At 48.8% G+C, this 21,378-nt stretch overlaps 1 protein-coding gene across 5 annotated transcripts in view; it reads right to left on the bottom strand.

The window, feature by feature from the left end:
- The window catches only part of Cep250 (centrosomal protein 250), a 42,920-nt gene that overhangs the window by 5,396 nt on the left and 16,146 nt on the right, over positions 1-21,378 (bottom strand). For all 5 annotated transcript variants that reach the window (XM_029473959.1, XM_021185583.2, XM_029473957.1 and 2 more), the window contains 16 exons: positions 20,914-21,058; positions 19,885-20,031; positions 18,882-19,112; positions 17,285-17,478; positions 16,937-17,064; positions 16,608-16,777; positions 14,489-14,656; positions 13,954-14,088; positions 12,278-12,400; positions 10,294-10,427; positions 8,212-8,350; positions 7,477-7,819; positions 6,525-6,646; positions 5,292-5,412; positions 4,161-4,282; positions 953-3,553 (listed from right to left, as the gene is read on the bottom strand). In XM_029473959.1, the coding sequence (XP_029329819.1) occupies positions 953-3,553; positions 4,161-4,282; positions 5,292-5,412; positions 6,525-6,646; positions 7,477-7,819; positions 8,212-8,350; positions 10,294-10,427; positions 12,278-12,400; positions 13,954-14,088; positions 14,489-14,656; positions 16,608-16,777; positions 16,937-17,064; positions 17,285-17,478; positions 18,882-19,112; positions 19,885-20,031; positions 20,914-21,058 (5,023 nt within the window). The remainder of the gene's footprint in view (positions 1-952; positions 3,554-4,160; positions 4,283-5,291; positions 5,413-6,524; positions 6,647-7,476; positions 7,820-8,211; positions 8,351-10,293; positions 10,428-12,277; positions 12,401-13,953; positions 14,089-14,488; positions 14,657-16,607; positions 16,778-16,936; positions 17,065-17,284; positions 17,479-18,881; positions 19,113-19,884; positions 20,032-20,913; positions 21,059-21,378) is intronic.

Here is a 21,378-nt window from a genome sequence, read left to right as displayed (position 1 = left end):
TAATGTGAGGGCATGGCTACAAGTATCCTTGGGCCCAGATTCATGAGCACCAAGGCCAGTAAGATGGCTTGGTAGATGAAGACGCTTGTCACTGCGCTTGATGACCTAAGTTCAAGCCCAGGAACCCACAAACTGAAAGGAGAGAACGTGCTAGCTGTCTTCTGGCCGCTACACGTGGACTTTTGAGCTCCACACTGCTGAGAGCGGGTTCCATTCTTCCCCACAGGCCCACAGCTGCCTGCTGGAATTTCCCCTCCATGGCCTCCAGGTGCCTTGCTCCACTTCCAAACCACCTTCCTAAAGCCCACTTCTCTCTATCCCATGGGTGGAAACCCTGGTGCTGCCTCTGTCCTTTCTTTATTCACACTTGCCACCCAAAGTCCCTACCTCTCCCTGGACTTCTGTCAGTCCCCCTTGGCCTTCCCAAGTCTGATGTCACTCCACATGCTGTCCTGAGCAGTTTTTCTGAACATGCCCTAAATCTTCCATCCATTTCCACCTTAAAGTCCTGATGCCTTGGCTTCTGCTGTCCTCAATTCTTGCCAACACTCTCTATGTCCCAGGTGACTTCAACCCCCCCTCACGGGTCTTCCATGTGTCCCTTCTTCCTTATGTTTCTTTTGCCTTTCTCCAAGAAATTCCAACCCCCACTCTACCTGGCTGATTTTCTACCCATCCCTTCCACCTAACTTAAACAACACTTTTAAACAGGAAGCGGTTTGGTGCCCACCCTTGGAGGCCTGGGCATGCCTACCGCATGCTCACAGCACACTGGAGTTCCTCTATCAGGCATGGACGAAGCTGACTATAGTTGCTCTTCTCCTCTGCTAGCTCTGAGGTGTGGTACTCACTGTCTCTGTTTTCTCACTCTCTGAGGTACCACAGGCAGCAGCCCTTTGAGCTCAGCTAATGGTTCTGTTCCCTGCCCTCCCTCCCCGACATGACAACTCACCTGTAGTCTTTGTTGTTCTGATTCCCGCTCTAGAACAGAGGCTTGTAGGAACATGGTTATCTCCTGCAGACTGCTGATGCTGGCCTTGCTTTGGGCCAGGGACAGAGCCAAGTCCTGAGCCTTCTCCCTCCATTCAATCTCCCTGGCCTCTGTTTGCCTTAGGGCATTCTGCAGTCGCTCTAACTCCTGTTGTGCTGGGAACGGTTGCAGAGCTGGCTTCTCGGCTAGGAGGGCTCTGTGGCTTGGGGACGAGGCCTCCCGATTCTGCCTTTGCTGGGCCTCCCTCAGCATCAGAATCTCTTCTTCTCTTTGGGCTACAGTCAGCTGTAGCTCCTTTAGGCTCTCAAGGAGCCTCCTTGTTTCCTCTTGTCTCTCTTGCTCCAGACTTTGCTTCTCTTGGATTCCATTTTCTTGACTCCTCCGGGCCACAGCCTTCTCTAGTAGCTGCCTCTGCTCATCCTGCCGCCTCAGCTCTTCTTCCTTCTGGCAAAGTTCCTGCTGGAGGTGCTGCATGACCTCCTGGTGTTGGAGAGCCTGGGCCTGGATCTCACCTTCCCGAATCCTCAGGGCCTCCTCCAGCTGCCGGGCACGTGCCTGGCAGGTGTCCAGGGTAGCTTGCAAGGTGGCAGTGCTGGCCTCCAGGGTGTGGCTCAACTCAGCCTGTTCAAGCAGACTCTGCTCTTTCTCCTGCAGAGCAGCCTGGGCTTGGCTGAGGGCCTCCTGCAGCGCCTCTGCCTGGCCAAATGCAGCCTCTTCCTGTCTGCGGGAATACTGGTTTTCCGCTCGCAGTGCCGCTAGCTCTTGTTCTTGTTCTGTGAGTGTGGCCTGGGCCTGCAACCAGCTGTCCTGTAGGGTCCTGGCTTCGGCCTCATGTTCCTGGGCCTGCTCAGCACATCGTTGTTGAAGGGCCAGCACAGCCTTCTCGTGCTCCCGAGACTCAGCCCTTAGGTCCCCCAACACCTCCTCCAGGGCCCGTACCTGCCGTCCCTCTACTACTAGTTCTTCCTGGAGCCTTAGCACCTGTTCCCTGTGTTCTTCCAGCTCCCCCTGACGCTCCTTTAGTGTCGCATGGGCCTGCTCCAGAGCAGCCTGCAGAGCACTTGTCTTTAGCTTCATGCTTTCCTCCTGGTCCCGGGTCTGCTGCTGTTCTTGCCGGAGGGTCTCTAGTTCATGGTCCCTCTGGGCCAGATCTCTTTGGGCCTCCTCCAGCTGACCCTGAAGTACCTGCTCTCTCAGCTCCCCTTGTTCCTTGGCTTCCTGGAGATGCTGCTGCAGGGTTGCTGTCTCCTGCTCTCGATGGGTCAGGAGCAGGCTAGTCTCCCCCACCTTCCTGTGTAGACCCTGCAGCTGCTGTTCCAGCTGGCCCATGTGGCCCTGAAGTTCCTGGATGCGCTCCTGCTGGCACTCTACCTCCTTCTCCTTATCACGCAGTATCAGCTTCAAGTGCTCCAGGCTCCCTCGCTGACCTTTACTCGGGCTCTTTCCATCGTCCGCACGCTCATGTATCAGCTGCCGCTGAGAGGCCAGCTCCTGGCTGCGTTCTCTCAAGGAATGCTTGATCTGTTCTAGGTCCTCCTCTAAGATCTTGGTCTGCAGCGCCCTCTGATCTTCCAGAACCTGAATCCTTTCCTTCTGCAGCACCAGCTCCTGGCCTTTCCTCTCCAGGTCCTGAGTCAGCTGTTCCTTCTGCTTCTGCAGCTCATCGATCTGCTGGCGTTGGGACGTCACCTCCTGGTCCCTCTCCTGTAGCTCTTTTGCCAGATGGGTGCTATGGTTCTCCAACTCATGGAGCTGGCTGCTTTGTACCTGCAGCTCCTGGCTCTTTTCTTCCAGGTCCAGTGTGAGGTGGGTTAGCGCCACCCTCTGCATTTCCCTCTGGCCCTCTAGTTCTGTGATCACCTTCTGTTGGCCCTCCACTTTGTGATGGCTTTCCTCCAGTTCCAGGGCCAGGCATTCCAGTGTCCCCAGTTGCTTTTTCAGATCCTGAATCTGTCCCCTCTGGGACTCAATCACTTGAGCCTTCTGCTCAAGGTCCAGAAGCTGGTGTTCCAGGACACTCCTCTGGGCCTCCCGATCATTCTCCAGTTCCCTGATCTGGTCCCGCTGCACACTCAGTTTCTGCTCTCGCTCTTGGACGGCCATGGGCAAGTGCTCTAAGACTGACCTGCACTGCTCCAGCTCCTGAATCTGTTCTTGTTGCAGGTCTACCTCCCGACTGCGCTTCTTCAGGTCTAGGGAGAGCAGCTCCAGAGCAGCCTTCTGCATTTCCCGCTGCTTCTCCAGTTCCTGAACCTCAGCCTGCAACGTCTCGACCTCCCGCTCTCTGTTAGACAGGGTCTGTGCCAGCAGGGCTAGGTTCTCCTGTAAAGCTTTCCCCTGAGCCACCTTCAGCTCACCCTGTTCTTGTAAAGCCTGGGCTCTCTCCCGTTCACTCTCTATCTCCTCGTTTTTCAGTTTCAGTGCAGAGCGAGCAGTCTGCAGATCTTCTTCCAGGACAGCAGCGGCACTTGCCTGAGCCTGGGCTTCTGCAACACAAGCTTGCAGATGTTCAACCTGGGCTGACAGCTTCTCCTTGGATGCCTGAAGCAACTCTCGATCATTCTGCAAACAGGAGGCAAAACACATCAAAACAAGATTATTTCCTTTTTTTATGAGGGTGGGGTGGGGTGGGGGTTGAAACGGGGTTGAAACAGGGTTGCTCTGTGTAGCCCTGGCTGTCCTGGAACTTGCTCTGTAGATTAGGCTGGCCTCAAACTCATAGATCTGTCTACTTCTGCCTCCTGAGTGCTGGGATTAAAGGCGTGTACACCACTGCCGAACAAGATTATTTTCTTGATACTGTCACTCTAACCCTGGCCTCTTTTATGGCACCAGCAGTGATCAGGCCTTAACAAGGACTACAGAACTGATGTATTCTACTTAAGGTGATCCTATAGAGCGTCCCTACTACCTTCCAAAGCGCCTCTGTGTCCAGGGGAGATAGCCTGGTGCAAGGAGGCAGTCTAGATCCTAATCTTCCAGACCAAGGAACAAGTCTCAACCAATTCAGAAAAAACAGAAAAGGTTCACAGTGACCTAAACAACAGACAGGTCAGAGAGCAGAGGAACTGGGAGGTGTGCTGAAGGAAGCCGGCATGTGAGTACAGGCCAAGGTGGGCCTGCTTCGAAGCAATTCTCCCAAGGCGCCCTTCCCGGGACCAGCACTTACCTGAGCTTCCATTTTCTGCAGTTCTGCCTGCCGTAGGCGACTCTGTAAGGATGCTGCGGTCTCGTGCAAGTCCCTCAGCTCAGACTCCAGGGAGTTCTGCCTCCCTTCCCACTTGGATTTCTCTTTAGAAAGAACAGAGTGTTGTAGTCAGGTGCATGGTCACAGGTGGAAGAACACGGGTGCAGGCAGAGGCAGATGGAGGACAGGATGGAGAGAATTACACCTAGTGCCTGTACCATGCCTACCCGCCAGCAGCGCCTCAGCCTCCCATGTGTTTCCTGCCAGCCTCGGCACAGCCCAGTCTGCTAATCATCCTGACCTCCCAGAGCTCCTCATATCAGTTCCCCAGATGACAGTTGGCTGACAGCAGGGGGCCCTTCTAGCCTCAGATTATCTGAGGCTGTGGGAAGTTCCTAGAAACCCTCAGCCTGAAGAGGCCTCAAAGACAGCTGTTTGAGGGCCTCAGGGACCCTCAAATGACTAAAAAAGGCTCGAGCCCACCCAGGTTGACCCTTCTGCAGTGGAACTCCTCTCCTTTCCAGTGGCCACTGCCCCTCCAAGCCCTCCTGGCCGTGCTCATGGTAAGTTTATAATCACTCTGTCCTCAAAGGCTAATTTAGAGGGTAAAATGGGAAATGATAAAAACCAGGGAGAAGTAACAAAAGAAACACAAATTTATGTTCTGACAGTCCTGGCCTGGGGTTGCCAGGATTTTGTGCTTTAACAAAACAAACAAACAAATAAATCCTCCTGTCTGGGCTGGTGAGTTGGCTCAAGAGGGGAAAAGCTCTGGCTACCACAGTGGGATCCCTGGGGAACCTGTGTGATGGAAGAAGAAACTGATTTTAACAAATAGCCCTCTGACCTCCGTGTGTGCCATGGCACACACACACTCGCTAATCAAAATCAATACATAAATAAATATACAATTTTAAAGATGCAGAGACTAACAGCAGCCCAGGCAGCAACTTCTTTCAGTTTACCAAAACTGTTCCTTCCAACTCCTCCTTCCACGATGGCCACAGGAGCTAAAGTATCGTGGGAAAGGAGTTCACGAGGCTCCATCCTTCCGGTGCCTTATCCGGTCTCCTACTCCAGTTACCACCTGCCCACCTGAGCGCCTCCCCTCACCTTCCTGGCTCTGAGAGAGCTGTCTCTGCAGGTCCTGCAGCTCCGAGTGAACCTGGTTCTTCTGGGCCTCCGTGTCAGTCAGGCGCTGCCCCAGCTTCTGGACCTGGTCCCTTAGGTCATCCTGGAAAGGAAAGGTGGGGTTGAGCTCCCACTCTTTGTGCTCTGTCCTTACTCTGTAGCCTTTGCCATCATGACCCAACTCTAAAGCAGTGTTTCTCAGCCTTCTGGATGCTGCAACTCTTTCCTTATGTGGTGGTGACCCCAACCATACATTATGTGTTCTTACTTTATAACTGTAATGTGGCTACTGTAATATAAATGTCTTGTGTTTTCCAGTGTTCTTAGCTCCTGTGGAAGGGACACTGGACCCCTAAAGGCATAGAGACCCACAGGTTGAGAACCACTCCTCTAAATTCTCTGCATTTAGTTCCCTGAAGGGCGCTGGGAAGCCTCTGGAGCCAATGTGTTTGTTGTTATTTCAGTCTCATGTAGCTCAGGCTGGCCTTAAACTGACTACAAAACGTAGGATGGTCTTGAACTCCTGCTCATTGTGCCTCTACATTCTAAGCACTAGGATTACAGACACCCAAGGTCCCACACGTGGTTATCTGCCCACATTTTTAAAATTTTGGCAGGTGTGGTGGGCAGAATATGGTCTCAAATTCTCAGTCCTCCTGCCTCAACCTCCTAAGTGCTGTGACCACAGGCATGTGCCACCACACTTGGATGATTTCTTTTGAAATAACTGCTCAGTGTCCCATCCCTCCCAAAAGCCTACTTCACAGTTTAGACCACAGCTGCCTCTTCTTCCGACACTCCCTCCCAGTTCCAAACGTGCTCTAGCTATGTCTGAGCCACTGATTTATCAGTCCCACTAGCAGAGTTCACTTTGGGACCATCTTGGAAGGGCTTCTTGAAGGCAGTTTGGGTCTTTATGTGTTTGTATCACCAGATCTGAGTGGCTGGTGCACAGGCAGCTCAGTCCTGACAGGTGCATGGTGAGGTGTGTGATGGTGGGGTGGCAGAGGAAGAGGAAGAGGACGCATCATCTGCCCTACTTTCCAAGTGAAAACAGGGCCCAGGAAATCCAAATGCCCCATTATGTCTGGAGGATAGTAAGTGACAGAGGTGCGACAACAGGCAGAGCTCAAAGTGACTGTCCTGTGGCCCATCTTCCTCTGTCACAAGTCTGTCTCAGCTCCACAAGAATAGGCAGGCAGACAGAGGACATACCCGGGCCTGCCGAGCCTTCCACACGTCCTGATGGAGCTTCTGGAGAGCCAGTGCCACAGCCTCGGGTGACAGTGCTGTTGGGAGTGACCCTCTCTTAAAGAGTCTGGAAGTTCCATTCTGATCTAAGAAAAGAGGGAAATTCTTCTCACCTGGCTGCCACAATCAGCAGCCACCATCCCTCCCAGACAGCCTCAGCACTCGCTCCCTCTCTGCAAGGAATCCCTTCTGTGGGTCATCCACACACTTCTCACTAGATGATGCTGGCTATGCACTGCCATGCTTTCAAGTGGAAGTCACAAAATATTTATCTTTTTTATTTTATTTGTTTATGTTTTTTTCAAGACAAGGTTTCTCTGTGTAGCCCTGGCTGTCCTGAAACTCGCTCTACAGACCAGGCTGGCCTCGAACTCAGAGTTCTGCCTGCCTCTGTTTCCTAAGTGCTGGGACTAAAGGCGTGCACCATGACTGACCAGCTTATCTTTTTTATTTTTATTTTTTTAAAGACAGGATTGATGTAGCTCAGGCTGACCTGGAATTTACTATACATTTGAGGAAGGCTCTGCACTCTTAATCCTCCTGTCCCAGCTTTCACGCCAAGCAGGTCCCATCATGCCCAGCAACTCACATGTGTCTCAGACTGCTGGAGCTTAGAATCCCAGAGTCCTGAGTGCTGGAGTTACAGGCAGGTGCCCCACAATTGGCCTAGCTCTTTATGTTTGTAATCTACTTAGAAAAATCCTAAGAGGACCTTTAACACTTTCATTTTATAGTCAAGGAAAATCAAGTTCAGAGAAGTTAGGTGACTTACTTGCTACCAGACTATGGTTCAACCTCACCTGGCATCAGTTAGCATCTGTGGCCTTTGATGTTATTTCATAAGAGGAACTACAGTCCCTTCCCTTCTCCCCCAGCTTTGGCCCCACAAGATTTAGCTCTCATCTGGCTTCCTCACCTGGATCAGGGCCCCATAAGGTAGGAGCAGAGTCACCTCCACCCCTCAGCTCAGGCCTACTCTCACATGCAGACCCCAGGGCCTGCTGCAGAACAGAGCAGAGGCTAGCCAGCTGTGCCTGTGCCTGGTTCTCTGGCTGCTGTTCAGCAACCAGTGCCTCTAGCTGGCTCTCAGTGCTGCGCAGCTGCATCTGCAGCTGGGTTGCCTTGGCTTCCTGGGCCCACAAAGACGCTCGAAGTTGCTGCTCTGCAACCCGTGAGGCCTCCAACTCCTCCAGCAACTGTGCTTCCCGGGCCACAAAGTCAGCCTCCTTTTCCTTCACCTCCTGCCTCAATAGTTCCACCTGTTAGGAGGAAGGAGATCCCCTGAGAAGTGGCACCCTCTCCTTAATGCTCGCATGCCTGACCCCACGTGGCAAGCTCAGCTCTGCAGCAGGCAAGGAGGGCCCTGAAGGGAGTTGTTCTGACAACTCTGCCAGCCCTGCTGTGACAGAACTCGGCCCTGAAACCCTTGACACAGAGCTAGTGAGACTGCATGAAGCTGAGCAGGCAGACCTGTGCCCTGGCAGTATCTAGCCCCTCTCTCCATCCCAACTCCATCTCTCCCCAGCCTTGGATCCCTCCTCCTGCCAGGGATGCTGAGGCCCCACCCTATCCCGTCTCTGGATGAACCAATTCATTCAGCCTCTCTTAAGTGCAGCCTCACTAGAAAGTGGGGCTCAGGCACATGGGGTACCTGTACACCGAGCTCTCTTTGCCCTTCCTGGGCCTCCTGTATGTCCTGGCGCAAGGAGCTCAGCTCCTGCTGTCGTACAGAGTCAGCTTCTTGTAAAACGAGAAGTCGTTTTTCCTTTTCCACCAGTGACAGAGCCAGGCTGAAAAAGAGGTTAGAGAGGCAGGTCATTCTCTCGGGGTGACAGCATGCTTCACCTAACACTAATCACAGTACTGTATTAAATACAAACAGTAATGGTGATGAGAGGTCACCGTGAAAGCTTCTACTTATTGAACACCTACTAAGGACTCGTGGGAATTTCATACATATGAAGATTCATTTCAGCACAAATTTCTTCTTCTCTGATAAATTCCACACATATATATGCACATATTTCAGATTCACTACATCCAAATTTCTCAACCCTTTAAGCCCCCAATTTCCCACACAATCATCTCTCACTCTGTCCCCTGGCTCTCTGAGAGGCTCCTTCATCTAGTGTCACAGTATGGAAGCCATAAGCATTTCAGGTTCCACTACATCCTACCCACATCCGGTCTATCATTATATATAATTGAGTCTTTCTTTTCTGAAGCCCATGTGTCTGTCTCAAGGTCCTTTCTTCTTTCCTTCCCTACTACTTACCATGGCTCAGTCTTGCTAACTCTCACTTGGACAGCTACACCAGCTTCCTGACTTGTCTTTAGGACTTAGGTGTCACTATCAGAAAGAGCCATGGCTTCTCAGACTCCTCGGGCACTGAGTGTGCTGCTCCCCATTCTGAATGGGCTCATGCCACTCCGGGCCACTCAGGCCATTCCTATCCGTTCTAACCCAGCAGAACCTGGACTAGGCTGATTTCCTGACTTGAAATCCTTGCAGTTCCCTGCTAAATATAACCTACGAGTTTCTTGCTATGGACTGTAGCAAACGACGCCTATACCACACTCTGGGCATCACCACACACAGCAGGCTTCCATTGCCTCAGGGCTTTTAAGCGTGGAATCTACTCTTACTCAACAGAGCTCTCTTCCTCTGCCCGGGGTGGCTTCAGCTCAGCCTCAGCATTCAGTTTATATTTACTGTGTGTGGAGGGGCATGTGGAGGTCAAAGGACAGTCTTCAGGATAGATTCTCTCCTTGATCATGTGGATCCTGGAGATGAAACTCAGACCGCAGGCTTTACCTGCTGAACCATATCACCAACCCTAGCATCAGTTCATTTCAACCAATCAACCAATCAATCCATCAATCTTTGTTTTCTTGTTTATTTCAGGGGTCCTTTGTTTGTTTGTTTGTTTCAGTGTTTATCTGTGCATTTGTTTACTTATGTATCTATTTTTTTTTTTTTTTTTTTGGTTTTTCGAGACAGGGTTTCTCTGTGTAGCCCTGGCTGTCCTGGNACTCACNTTGTAGACCAGGCTGGCCTNGAACTCAGAAATCCGCCTGCCTCTGCCTCCCAAGTGCTGGGATTAAAGGCGTGCGCCACCACGCCCGGCATTCTATTTATTTAATGAATTCTCTGTGTAGCCATGTATTTATTTCTTGGTTTGTTTCAGGGTTTCTCTGTGTAGTCCTGACTGCCCTGGCACTCATTTTCTCACTATGTAGATCAGGCTAGCCTCAAAGATCTGCCTGCCTCTGCCTCCTAAGTGCTGAGATTAAAGGGGTACACCATCACACTCAGCTTAGCATTCAGTTTAAATTCAACTTCCTGGGAAAGACTTTCCCTATACCCTTCTAAAGCAAGTCTTTCCCCCCACCCCCACCCCCCACAACAACACCTGGCTTCTTTCCTCCATACCATGTGCAAAAATCTATAACAATGTATCTTAAAAAACTGTTTGATTAAAATTTTCCCTATAGGTATATTTATTGAAGTGGGGACCACATTGCCATAAGACAACAGTGCATCAATGGTTTTCTCTAAATATAAGATTTGAGGTAGAGACCATGTCTACTCCAGATGGCTACATGTGTACCCTGGAGTAGAAACAGAAGTCAAGAAAACCATGCACAGAACATGCCACAGTGACACGTGGAGAACTGTGGAGACATAGACACAGTGAGAAGGAAAAGCTACCCCTCTGGCTGTCTAGCCTACCTGGCGTTCTCTTTCTCCAGCTCCTTCTGAATCCGGCTGCATTCTTGAGCCACTTTTGCCTTCTCTTCAATCTCTTCTCTCACCAGCCTCTGGGAGTCATCGTGGGCTACCAGCTGAGACATTAGGTCCTCTACCTGGAAGGTGACAAGCATGAGGCTGAGATGGCCAAGACGGGCTGCGTGGGAAGACACGTCTAGCCTCGGGCTTCAGGCTGCTGTCAGCTGTGCCAGTCAGTGGCCATCCCCACAGCTCTGCAGGGGTCACTAGTCCCTGCACTATGTTTTTCTTTACATTTACGTGTTTATTCGTTTATTTGTGTACACACTTGAATACATGCCACGACATGTTTGTGGAGGACAGTAGACAATTTGTAGGAGTTAGTTCTGAACTACCTCACTGTGATGTATGTGCAAGTTCTCTCTCTCACACACACACACACACACACACACACACACACACACACACACATTTTTTTTTTTTATTATTATTATTCAAGACAGGGTTTCCTCTGTGTAGCCCTGGCTGTCTTGGAACTCACTCTGTAGACCAGGCTGGCCTTGAACTCATAGAGAACCACCTGCCTCTGCCTCTGCCTCTGCCTCTGCCTCTGCCTCCTAAGTGCTGGGAGTAATGGTGTGCACCATCAATGCCTGGCTATACAACCCATTCTTAATCATCCTGTTTGTCTTCATAGCATGAGAAATCTTACATAAATGCAGACATGAATAAAAACCTTGCTGGGATACAACTATCCCAAAAGGCAAAGTGATGGGCAAGACCACAGTGACCGTACACACACAACCAAAAAAGTAAAATAAAATAAAATAAAATAAAAACTTAGAGCTGGACAGTGGTGGCACACACCTTTAATTCCAGCACTTGGGAGGCAGAGGCAGGTGGATTTCTGAGTTCGAGGACAGCCTGGTTTACAGAATGAGTTCCAGGAAAACAAACAAACAAACAAACAAACAAAAAAACCTTAGAACATCCTCTGTTATAGGCTTATGAGACGGAAAAGCCATCTGGTAAATATGGACATAAGATTTCAGCGAGGACAGGAAAAACACCAAAACTGGCTTGCTTTAGAAAAGTCAGCTCAGGGTCATTCCAGACAAGTGGAAAGCAGTGGCTACAGTGTCCCTAACACATCTCCACTGGAAATCACAATCAAAATGTGTGTGTGTGTAAGTGCAAATGTGTGTGCACAGGTAGGTCAGAGGTTAATATGTGTCCTCTATCATTCTCTAGTCTTTTTTTTTTTTTTTCCTTTTTTTTTTGAGGCAGGGTCTCTCTTTCTCCTTAAACCTGGAATTTACTTTCAGCAGGACCAGCCGACCAGTGAGCTCCAGAGATCCTCCTGCCTCTGCCTCTTCAGCGCTAGGGTCAGCACCTGCCTTCACACCCAGATCTTCATGAGGGGGCTGAGAATCTCAACTCGGACCCTAACGCTGTGTAGCAGGTACTTCATCAATGCAGCCATCTTCCTAACCGGCTCTTGTTTTAGAGACAGAATCCCACTATGCAGCTCAAACTGACTTCAATCTCAACAGTCCACCTCTTAAGTGCTGAGATTAAACATACAGTAACTGAATATAACCTATTCACATTCTCTTAAACATTTTAAACCATCTCCAGGTTACTTACCAAACCTAATATGATGTAAACAGTACCTAATGAAATGTGAATGCTATGTAAACGGTTGTTATATACTCTTAAGAGAACAAAAAAAAAGTCTATACATTTACACTAAAAAGCCTTCCCAATGTTTTCAACTGGCCATTGGCAGAACCTGTGGATAAAGAGGGCTAGTAATACAATCCCAGAACTCTCAAAGGTACATGCTCAGCTCTGAACACCCTTCAACTCTGCATTTAGTTCGGTGGCCTATGTCTGTTCTCCCGAGGTCAAGAAGCAGGACCCAGGTTCCACTGTCTGTAGAAGGAAGTAGGGAGGAAGGGCTGTGGGGCAAGTAGAAAAAAGGTACCTGCTCCTGCAGGTCCAGCTTGTCCTTCTGGAAGGCAGCGAGGTCGTCCCTGTGCTGCTGGGCTGCCTCCTTCAGCTCCTGCTGTGTTTCCTGAAGCTGGGCCTGTAGCATGCCAGTGGTCTCCTATAGAAAGCAATTGGGGAGTACAGAAAAGCTCCCACGGGAGCTAGCTCCTGAAATCCTTACTATATAAGTAGTTGGCCTGTTTGTTTCTATTGAGTTGGCAGAAGCTGAGGCAGGAAGTAGCAATGCATACTTTCTCCCTCTATTCTCAGACCTCATTTCCCCTCCTTCTATGCCTGCATGGGTTCAGCCAACTTTTCTGGGCAAGCCCAAGAGCTGGTAACTGTCCCTACCAGACTCATTAGCAGCCTCCTGAGCAGATCCTTATTTCCACTTAATTGCGTGCGTGCACACACACACACACACACACACACACACACACACATTTCCACCTGGTCTAGTACAGCATTAAAAAGATATCCTGGTCAGGCATAGTGACATATGCCTATAATCCTAGCTCTAGGGTAGCAGAGACATGTAGAAACTACATAACAGAGAGACTCTGCCTCAAAAATAAATAAATTAATTAATAATAATAAATTTAGTAATTTAGTAATTTAGTAGTTGAACATTTGCCTAACATATCCAGGTTTGATCCCCAGAACCACCAAAAGATAACAACCATTTAAAAAAAAATGTAAACAGGAATATATAAAATCATGCATGAGGGGCTAGGGAAATGGTTGGTGGTTAAGAGCACTGGCTGCTCTTTGCTCTTGCAGAATACCCAGGTTCAGTTCCCAGAAACCATATGGTGACTCAAAACTTCACTAACTCCAGTTCCAGGGGCTCTGACAGCTTCTGGCCTCTGCAGGTACCAGGCCTGATCATGGTATATATACATACATGCAGGCAAGACATTCATACACATAACATAAAAATAAATAAATCTGGGACTGAAGAGATGGCTCAGAGGTTAAGAGCACTGACTGATCTTCCAGAGGTCCAGAGTTCAATTTCCAGCAACCCCATGGTGGGTCACAACCATCTGTTATGGGATCCAATGCCATTTTCTGGTGTGTCTGAAGACAGCTACAGTGTACTCATATACATAAAATAAATAAATCTAAAAAAATCATGTGTCTCTCTTGCACTTAAAATATCAGTCACCAGTTTTCCACTGGCCTCTAAACAAACCCCAAGCTCCCATGGCTAAGGAGGGGCCCTTTCCTTCTCTCCTCTCTTCTGTACTGACCCCAAGTTTATCACACTAGAGCCATGTACCTCCTTTTACCCCATATTTCCTAAGCCTGTCTGTCTGTTTCAGGGCCCTCTGACAATGGAATCCTGTGCCTAACATGTCCTTCAAAACTACCCTTAGCAGGGAAGGTTCTGCTGCCAAGTGTGATGACCCGAAGTCAATCCAGGGTCCTAGATGGCAGAAGGAAAGAACCAACTCTACGATGGGAATTCCATAGGCAGTCACGCCATATGTACACGCATGCACATGCACACAGAATAAACAAATGGAGGTAATTTAAAGGTAATTAAAAACTGCCTCCTTCTAGCACTGAAGCCCCACAGTTCAATCCCTAACAATACTTTAAACGAGGTGTTACGGTCCACACTAGGTGGTAGAAGCAGAAGGGTCAGGCACAGGGCCATCGCCATACCTGTTCCTTAAACTTCTGAATCTTCATGTCCTGTCTCAGCCTTTCCAGCTGTTGGCTAGCATCTGCCAGCTCCTTCTGGGTCCTCAGCAGTGTCTCCAGGAGGGATACTCTCTCCTTCTCTGTTTCTAGCTGCATCTGGGGAAGGGCAGGAAGGGCGAGGGCTTCATGGCTCTGGATGATCATGTTCACCCAGGAGGCCATAAGCACATCTCATCTGCTCCAAGGTCTTCCAACAACAGGATGAGGGGCTGAGGGCAAGGGAAAGTCTCGGACCATTAACTTAGAACCAGGAAGTGCAAAGACTGCCACCGGCTCATAAGCTGACAGGATGTGGTCAATGCTGGCCCTCCCTCGGGAAGTATGACACACTGCCTGCTTGCGGCTAACTGCATGTTAGTCTCCTCACAGGCTGCAGGGCGGTAGCTACACTCTTCAGGAAGCCCCTCCTGAGCCCTGTTCTTAGGAATGGAAAAGTAAGAGGGGAAGAGACCGGGCATGCAGACATCATGAGGATATAACGCTCCAGGCTGCTTACTTGGTACAGGGCGCTGTCAGCCTGGCTTCGTTCCTCTTCCCTCTGTGCACGGATGGCTTCCATTTCTGTCTGCTGCTCTCTCAGCTTTGTTTCCAGCTCTGCTCTCTCCCTCTCGAGGGTTTCCAGGGTCTTATCCAGCTCCTGCTGCAGCCAGGAGCGCTCTTTCTCCTGATCATGAGAAGGAGACCACACTGTTAGAGCCAGTGAGTGAGAGAGGAGACGGGGAGCGTGTCTGGACTTAGAATCTCTTCACTATCTCACTGTGACTTGGGCACTGCTTTAAGCCTGGTGACTCATTTCTGCAGGGAAGTTTAAATCCTTGTCTCACTAAAATTTAAAGGTCATTTAATATTTTTTTTTAAAAAGATTATTTTTAAAAAATAATGTATATACTGGGAGTGGTGGCGCACTCCTTTAATCCTAGCACTTGGGAGGCAGAGGCAAGGTGGATTCTGAGTTCGAGGCCAGCCTGGTCTACAAAGTGAGTTCCAGGCCAGCCAGGACTATACAGAGAAACCCTGTCTCGAAAAACCAAAAACAAAATTAAGCTGTTTGCTCTGTCTAAATGTATGGCTACCAGAGAGCTAAATTTGTGATGTCAAAACAGGAAGAAATAGTCTATCACTGCTGGTTAGCTATGAGCAGAATATTTTGCTATTGAAAGTGCCACATCCTGGGCCAGTGAGACGGCTCAGGAAGTAGAAGCAGCTGCTTTGTCAGTTTGCAGACCTGAGTCCCAGCTCCAGAACCCACACTGGAGGGAGAGAATCAACTTAAGACTTTTGATTATTTTGCTTTTGAGTATTTATTTTTATTTATGTGTATATGTGTGGTATATATGTATGTATGGGCACAGAGGCCAGAGGAAGGCTTTAAAGACAACTGGAAATCACCTGAGGTGGGCACTAGGGACCAACTCAGGTCCTCTGAAGAGCAGACTCTCTAACCACTGATCTCTCTAGCCCCTTGATCATGTTTTACACTGAGTTTGCTGACAAGAAAGCAGCCAAAAATTTGCTCATTTTTGGAATTATGTGGGTATGACAGCAGGTATTTTCAAATAGTTGAGTAGTGTCCACAAGGCATTTCCTCAACTAAAATTCAGTCATGATACCTCCTGAAAGCCCCAAAGTAAAAGATTATAACCCTGCTGACTGATCAGCTAATGGCCTCAGGTTTCCTGGAAGGAGTGACTGTCATGATCACACTTGGGCCATGGTGGTCCCTTCTCTCTTCCCCTTCCCACACCCTCAGACAGACTACTCCCTTATAACTGTTTTTAATTAAATAAAGGTTTAGAGAGGGTCTCACAATGAAATCCTGGAACTCACTAAGTAGATCAGGTTGGCACTGAACTCACAGACATCCACCTGCCTTAGCTTACGAAGTGCTAGAATTAAAAGTGTGCACTGCTACTCCGTCCAGCTGAGAAAAGTGTTTTAGAGGATATGTGCTCTGTCCTTTCTGGTGCCTGTATCTGCCTTAGTCAGAGTGACACTGGGTAGGAAGCACTGGGCCATGTAAGCACCATACTTAGGAGTGTAGCTACTGTACTTCCTCATGCCCCAAAAGGCATAAAAATAAATCTATGAGTATAAAATAAAAACAAGAACAAGAAATTTAATTAAGTAATTAGATGGCAGAGGAAACAATTCTTTTTTTTTTCCCCCAGACAGTTCTAGTCCTGGCTGTCCTGGAACTCACTCTATAGACTAAGCTGGCCTCTAATTCACGGACACCTGCCTGACTCTGCCTCTCGAATGCTGGGATTAAAAAGCACGTGATACTACATACACTAGCCTCCTAACTTTTGGAAAAAGGGTATTCCTTTGTAACACGGTTGAACTCACAAGGCTCCTGCCTCCTGGATGCTGAAATTATAACTGTGTTCTGCCAGGTCTGCTCCTAGGCTCCATACTTAATTCTTCATACACATCAAGCAAGCAAGCAAGCAAGCAAGGTAGCAAGCAAAACACACACACACCCTCTGGATTTTATATCTTGGTAGTCACATTTCATTCTTCTAAGCATTATCTGGACCAAGAGGCAGCAGGCGGCAGGCTCACTGAAGGGAGGCCATGTCTGCCTCCCCTATTTCCCAATCACATCCACCACCTACCCATTTCTCTTGCAGCCTGTTCACCTCCTCCTCGTGGGCCACCTTCTGTCGCTCCAGAGATGCTTGCCCCTCCTGTTCAGCTTGGGCTAGCTGCCTGGCTACTGCGTCCCACTCTTGCTCTGCCCGGGTCCTCTCAGCATCCAGTTCCAGCTTCAGGCATTTCACTTCCCCTATGACATCAGGTAAGATCGCCTCTGAGCACCTGCCCACCTGCCTCAGGAGCAACTTCCTCTCAGAGCCTGAGTCTGGCAGAAGAAAGCTCCCACTGCTTTCTTGGCTGTTACTATCTCTCTGGAATGCAGTATGCCCTATTCCAGCTGGGCTCTCACCTTGAATTACTTCCTTGGCTTGGATAATAGTTTGAATCTGGACCTCCAGCTGCCCCTTGGTGACCTGTATCACAGAATTTTGCTGTTGGGCCTCAAACAGATTGCTCTCCAGTTGCTCCTTGGCTGACCTGTAAGATTTAGGAATCAGGAAGAGTTCTAACCCATCAAGCCCCTTACCCTTTCTCAAGAGGGACTGGGTTGTAAGTACAGGTTACCCAGGGAAGCTCTAGGGCAATTACAGGTCTACAGCTCTTTTAGAATGCATACACTGAGGACAGGGAGCTTAGCTTGGCTACCCTTACCCTTGCAAAGCTCTCTGTGCTCGGCTGAACTAAGTGTGGGCCCTACCTGAGCCCCAGGACATGTTCGGTGAGGTCCTGTCGGTCCCGCTCTACAGCCTGCAGGCGCACCTCAAGAGCTGCCCTCTCCCGTACTAGGGCTTCCTTCTCCTGGACTGCCCTAGCAAGTGTTTCTTCCTGCCTTTCTGCATCCTGATGCAGCTGCTCTAGGTGAGCTGTAGCTGTTTCTTGCTGGTGATGTGCCTGAGGGAGAGAAATTGGTGAGACACAGAGTAAGGCACAATCCCAGGACTCTTGCTCCAGAGATACTAACAGCAAGTCAAGGCCAGTGAGTGTTCAAGGATTCTGAACTCCACACTTTGAGATCGAGCATTGTTGAATAACTGGCATTTATGTATGTATGTATGTATGTATGTATGTCCTTGATCAACCAGGAGTCCCTGGACCAGAAAGGATGTTCTCCAATGAGCAAGGCACTATACTGAGGCCAGCAGAACCTGTATATGCCAAGAAAGTGGGTACTGACCTGGGAAGGGGCTCTAAGAATGGGACACTCTAAGTATTGCCCTAATGCTCCAAGTACCAGGGCAATGAGAAGTCTGGTAGGGAAAAGTATGACTGTCATGATTGATCTCCACTGTCAGCTTCCTGATAAGAATCCCCGAGGAGCCACACCTCTGTGTGTCTGTGAGGACGTTTCCAGAGAGGATAAGGAAGGAAGGAAAACTACCTGAATGTGGATGGTGACGCCTCATGAGCTGGAGTTGTAGATTCTAAAAAGGGCAACAGCAGAAAGCCCAGGGGACACCTTGTCCCCTTCCTGTCTCCTGATGCAAGTGAGCGGCTGCCACAAATTCTGGCCACCACAGACATCTGCTGCCATGCTTGCCCCACTTTGACAGACCATGTCCCCTCAAGCTGTGACTCAAAAAAACAAAAACAAAACAAAAAACAAACAAAAAAAAAACCCACAGGTAGACCTTGTCTCAAAAAGCAAACAGAGGGCTGGTGAGATGGTTCAGCGGGTAAGAGCACCCGACTGCTCTTCTGAAGGTCCTGAGTTCAAATCCCAGCAACCACATGGTGGCTCACAACCATCTGTAATGAGATCTGATGCCCTCTTCTGGAGTGTCTGAAGTACAGCTACAGTGTACTTACATATAGTAAATAAATAAATCTTAAAAAAAAAAAGCAAAGAGAGAGACAGACAGCCGGTGCACATGACACATGCACAGCTGTAACTGGTAGCTATTGAGTGCTGGTAATCTCAGCACTCAGGAGACAGAGGCAGGAGGGACACTGTAAGTTGAGGACAGCCTGGTTCACAGCGTGAATTCCAGGCCATCTAGGGCTAGAGTTAGATTTTCTCTCAAATGACCAAACTAACTAAGTAAATAATTTGCTGACTGTGAAGGATATAGAGACAGGTAATTACAGCAGGAAGACTATACATGTTCGCACTGAGTATGAAGTGAGGGAGAGACTGCAGGAAGCACATGGGGACTGGCATGTGGGGGTCAGCGCAGGACTCCATAAAAATGCATTAAAACAGTGGGAAGACCCGCCTCACTCACATCACTTCTCAGTCTTTCTGCTTACAACAAGCATGTAACACACTGCAAGTGACACCCCCAATGGCCTCTCACCTCACTTAATTTATCTTTAAGCTCTTCCTTTTCTTCTCGGGTGCCCCTCAGCTCTGCCTGTAGCTCAGCCCCTGTTTCCTCTGCCTTCTGCAGCTGAGTCTCCAGCTGAATTTTCTTCTGCCACAGGGCTTCCCTGTGCCTTTCTGCCTCCGCCAGGTCCACCTGCAAAGCACTTCTCAGCTGCTCTGAGGCCTCCGCTCTGCTGCACAGAGACTGGTTCTCCTGCTCCAACTACTGGCCAGAAAGAGAAGAGAGTGCAGGGCATCAAAGGTAAATGGTTAAAGTTCCCTCTGCTTCTACAGAAACCACCTACAGTGAACACAGGGAGGGAGATCCATCCATTCCTTCCATCTGATGTCTACACTCTAGGCACTAGATGGCCCTGATGCTGGGACAGAGACAAAAAAGGCAAAATCTTGCTTTCAGAGAATTCAGAATAATACCAGGTAGTGGTACATGCCCTTGGGAGGTGAAGGAGGATCAGGATGTCAGTTTTGGCAGCATGAAACCCTGTCTCAAAATAAAAACAAAACAAAACAAAACAACAACAAAAAAAACCTCAACCAACCAACTAAAATACCCAGAATTAGGAAATAAAGACATTTCTGGGTCTTGGGAGATGTAGAAGAAACAAGTTTTCCCTACTAAAATGAAGGTTAAATTTCTAACCAACAGAGATGATTTGGGGGTTATTTGGGCTATTCAGCACATCTGCCTCACCCAATAGCATGGAATGCTTCGTCTCCTTCCAGGGACATGGACCTTCCCTACCGATCATTCATTCAATGCTCAGAGGTTCTGCTGCAGGTATGGGGGGGGGCGGGGGGGGATTTACAGTGCTTAAGGCTAATCCTTTGCTCTCTACATTGCAAATGTCTCTCTTGCTCATTTCAGCTACAACTGGGAGCTGCCCTGCCTTTGACTAATCCACAGAGGACTCTGTCCTATTGAGGCTAATCTTCAGATAAGCCAGCCCCGTCCTGGGAACCACACCTTCGCTCACCTGGAGAAGCTGCTGGTTCAGTCCAACTTTATCTAAAGCCAAAGCCTCGTTTAAGGCCCCAAGCTTGACAGCTGCAGCTCGAAGATCAGCTACCTCTGCCTTCAGGCTGTTCTCAGAACCTGATAGCTCCACAATGGACTGTTCTGCCTAAAAACAAAAGGGTTAAAGTGTTTCCTAGTTCGAATTTTCAGGAACAGTAAGTAAATCACACTCCCAATACCTGCCTTTTTATTTTTCAACTATCACTCCATTTCTTCCCTTGCAATCTAAACAAGTTTTTCATTCATTCATTCATCCATTCATTCATGAGACAGGTGGTCACAGCACAGAAACACGGAAAGTCATGCAAACACCTACAGTTGTCATGACACTACAGAAACTGTAAGTGCAACTGAAAACTCAAAGAAGGCATCAATTCAGTTAGGGAGAGGAGCTGATGGAACACAGACAGGGAGCTGGTCCTTGGGAGTCAAGGTGAAAGGAAGGTGCATACAATGTACTAATGTCATGAAGGAAGATGACTTGAGACTGCAGCTGATGCTTTGTGGCAAGAGCAAAGGACACTTGGAGTGAGGGTGGGCTTCGGAAGGTAGGCCGCAGATGGCAAAAGGTATTGAATATGTTTTTAAGATTTATATTTTAAAACCACGTGTATATAGGTGTGTGTGTATGTGTTTGTCTCTTTTCTCACGAATGAATGAATAAATGTACAAATATGAGTGCAGTGCCTACAAAGTCCAGAAGAGGATATGAGATTCCCCTGGAGTTCCAGGCAGTTGTGAGTCCCCTGAGGTCGGTGCTGGAAATGAACTCAGACTCTGCAAGCGTAGTGTGCACTCCTCACTACAGAGCCATCTGTAGCCCCACTGGATGGCTTTAAGAGACTAACAACCAGATTTATACTTTAAAAAACCCATTGAACTTCAATGCAGAGGGCATGTTGGGAGGGAGAGAACCCAGAAGCAGACTAGGGATTCCAGCCCCTTTCTTAGGAACACGCCTTTGCAGGAAGGGTGGAGACCCACATACCCTGGCCAAGGCTGCAGCCACTTCCACTCGCTCCTGCTTCAGTAACTCCCCTTCTAGGCGACTTGACTCCAGGGTTTCTCGAAGAGTGAGCAGCTCACTTAGTGATTCTGACTGCTTGGCTTCCAGGCCCACCAGCATCTCCTGACTAAGGAGGGAAGGACAGGGAGCTAGAAGTGTTTGGGACTGGCCACGTCCCAACTGGAGGCAGGAATATACTTACTGTTTCTATGCAAAACAACATAACAACAATAAACCAACCAACCAAAACAAACAAGCAAAACAATGATTCTATTTCTTTGTGTGTGGGGAAGGAACCGTAACACACGCGGAGAGGTCCAAGGAGTAAACTCACACTGAGCCATCTTGACAGTCCTATGCTGGCATTTGATGAAGTATTGTCCCATCTTTTCAATAACTTTTCAAGTAACATCTCAATTTTGTCAAGAGACTTAGCTGTTCTGGTGA

Source organism: Mus caroli, chromosome 2 (genome assembly GCF_900094665.2).
Source record: "Mus caroli chromosome 2, CAROLI_EIJ_v1.1, whole genome shotgun sequence".
Lineage (NCBI taxonomy): Eukaryota > Metazoa > Chordata > Mammalia > Rodentia > Muridae > Mus > Mus caroli.
Note: the sequence above shows the minus strand (reverse complement) of the source record. Positions and strands in the feature narration are given on the sequence as shown.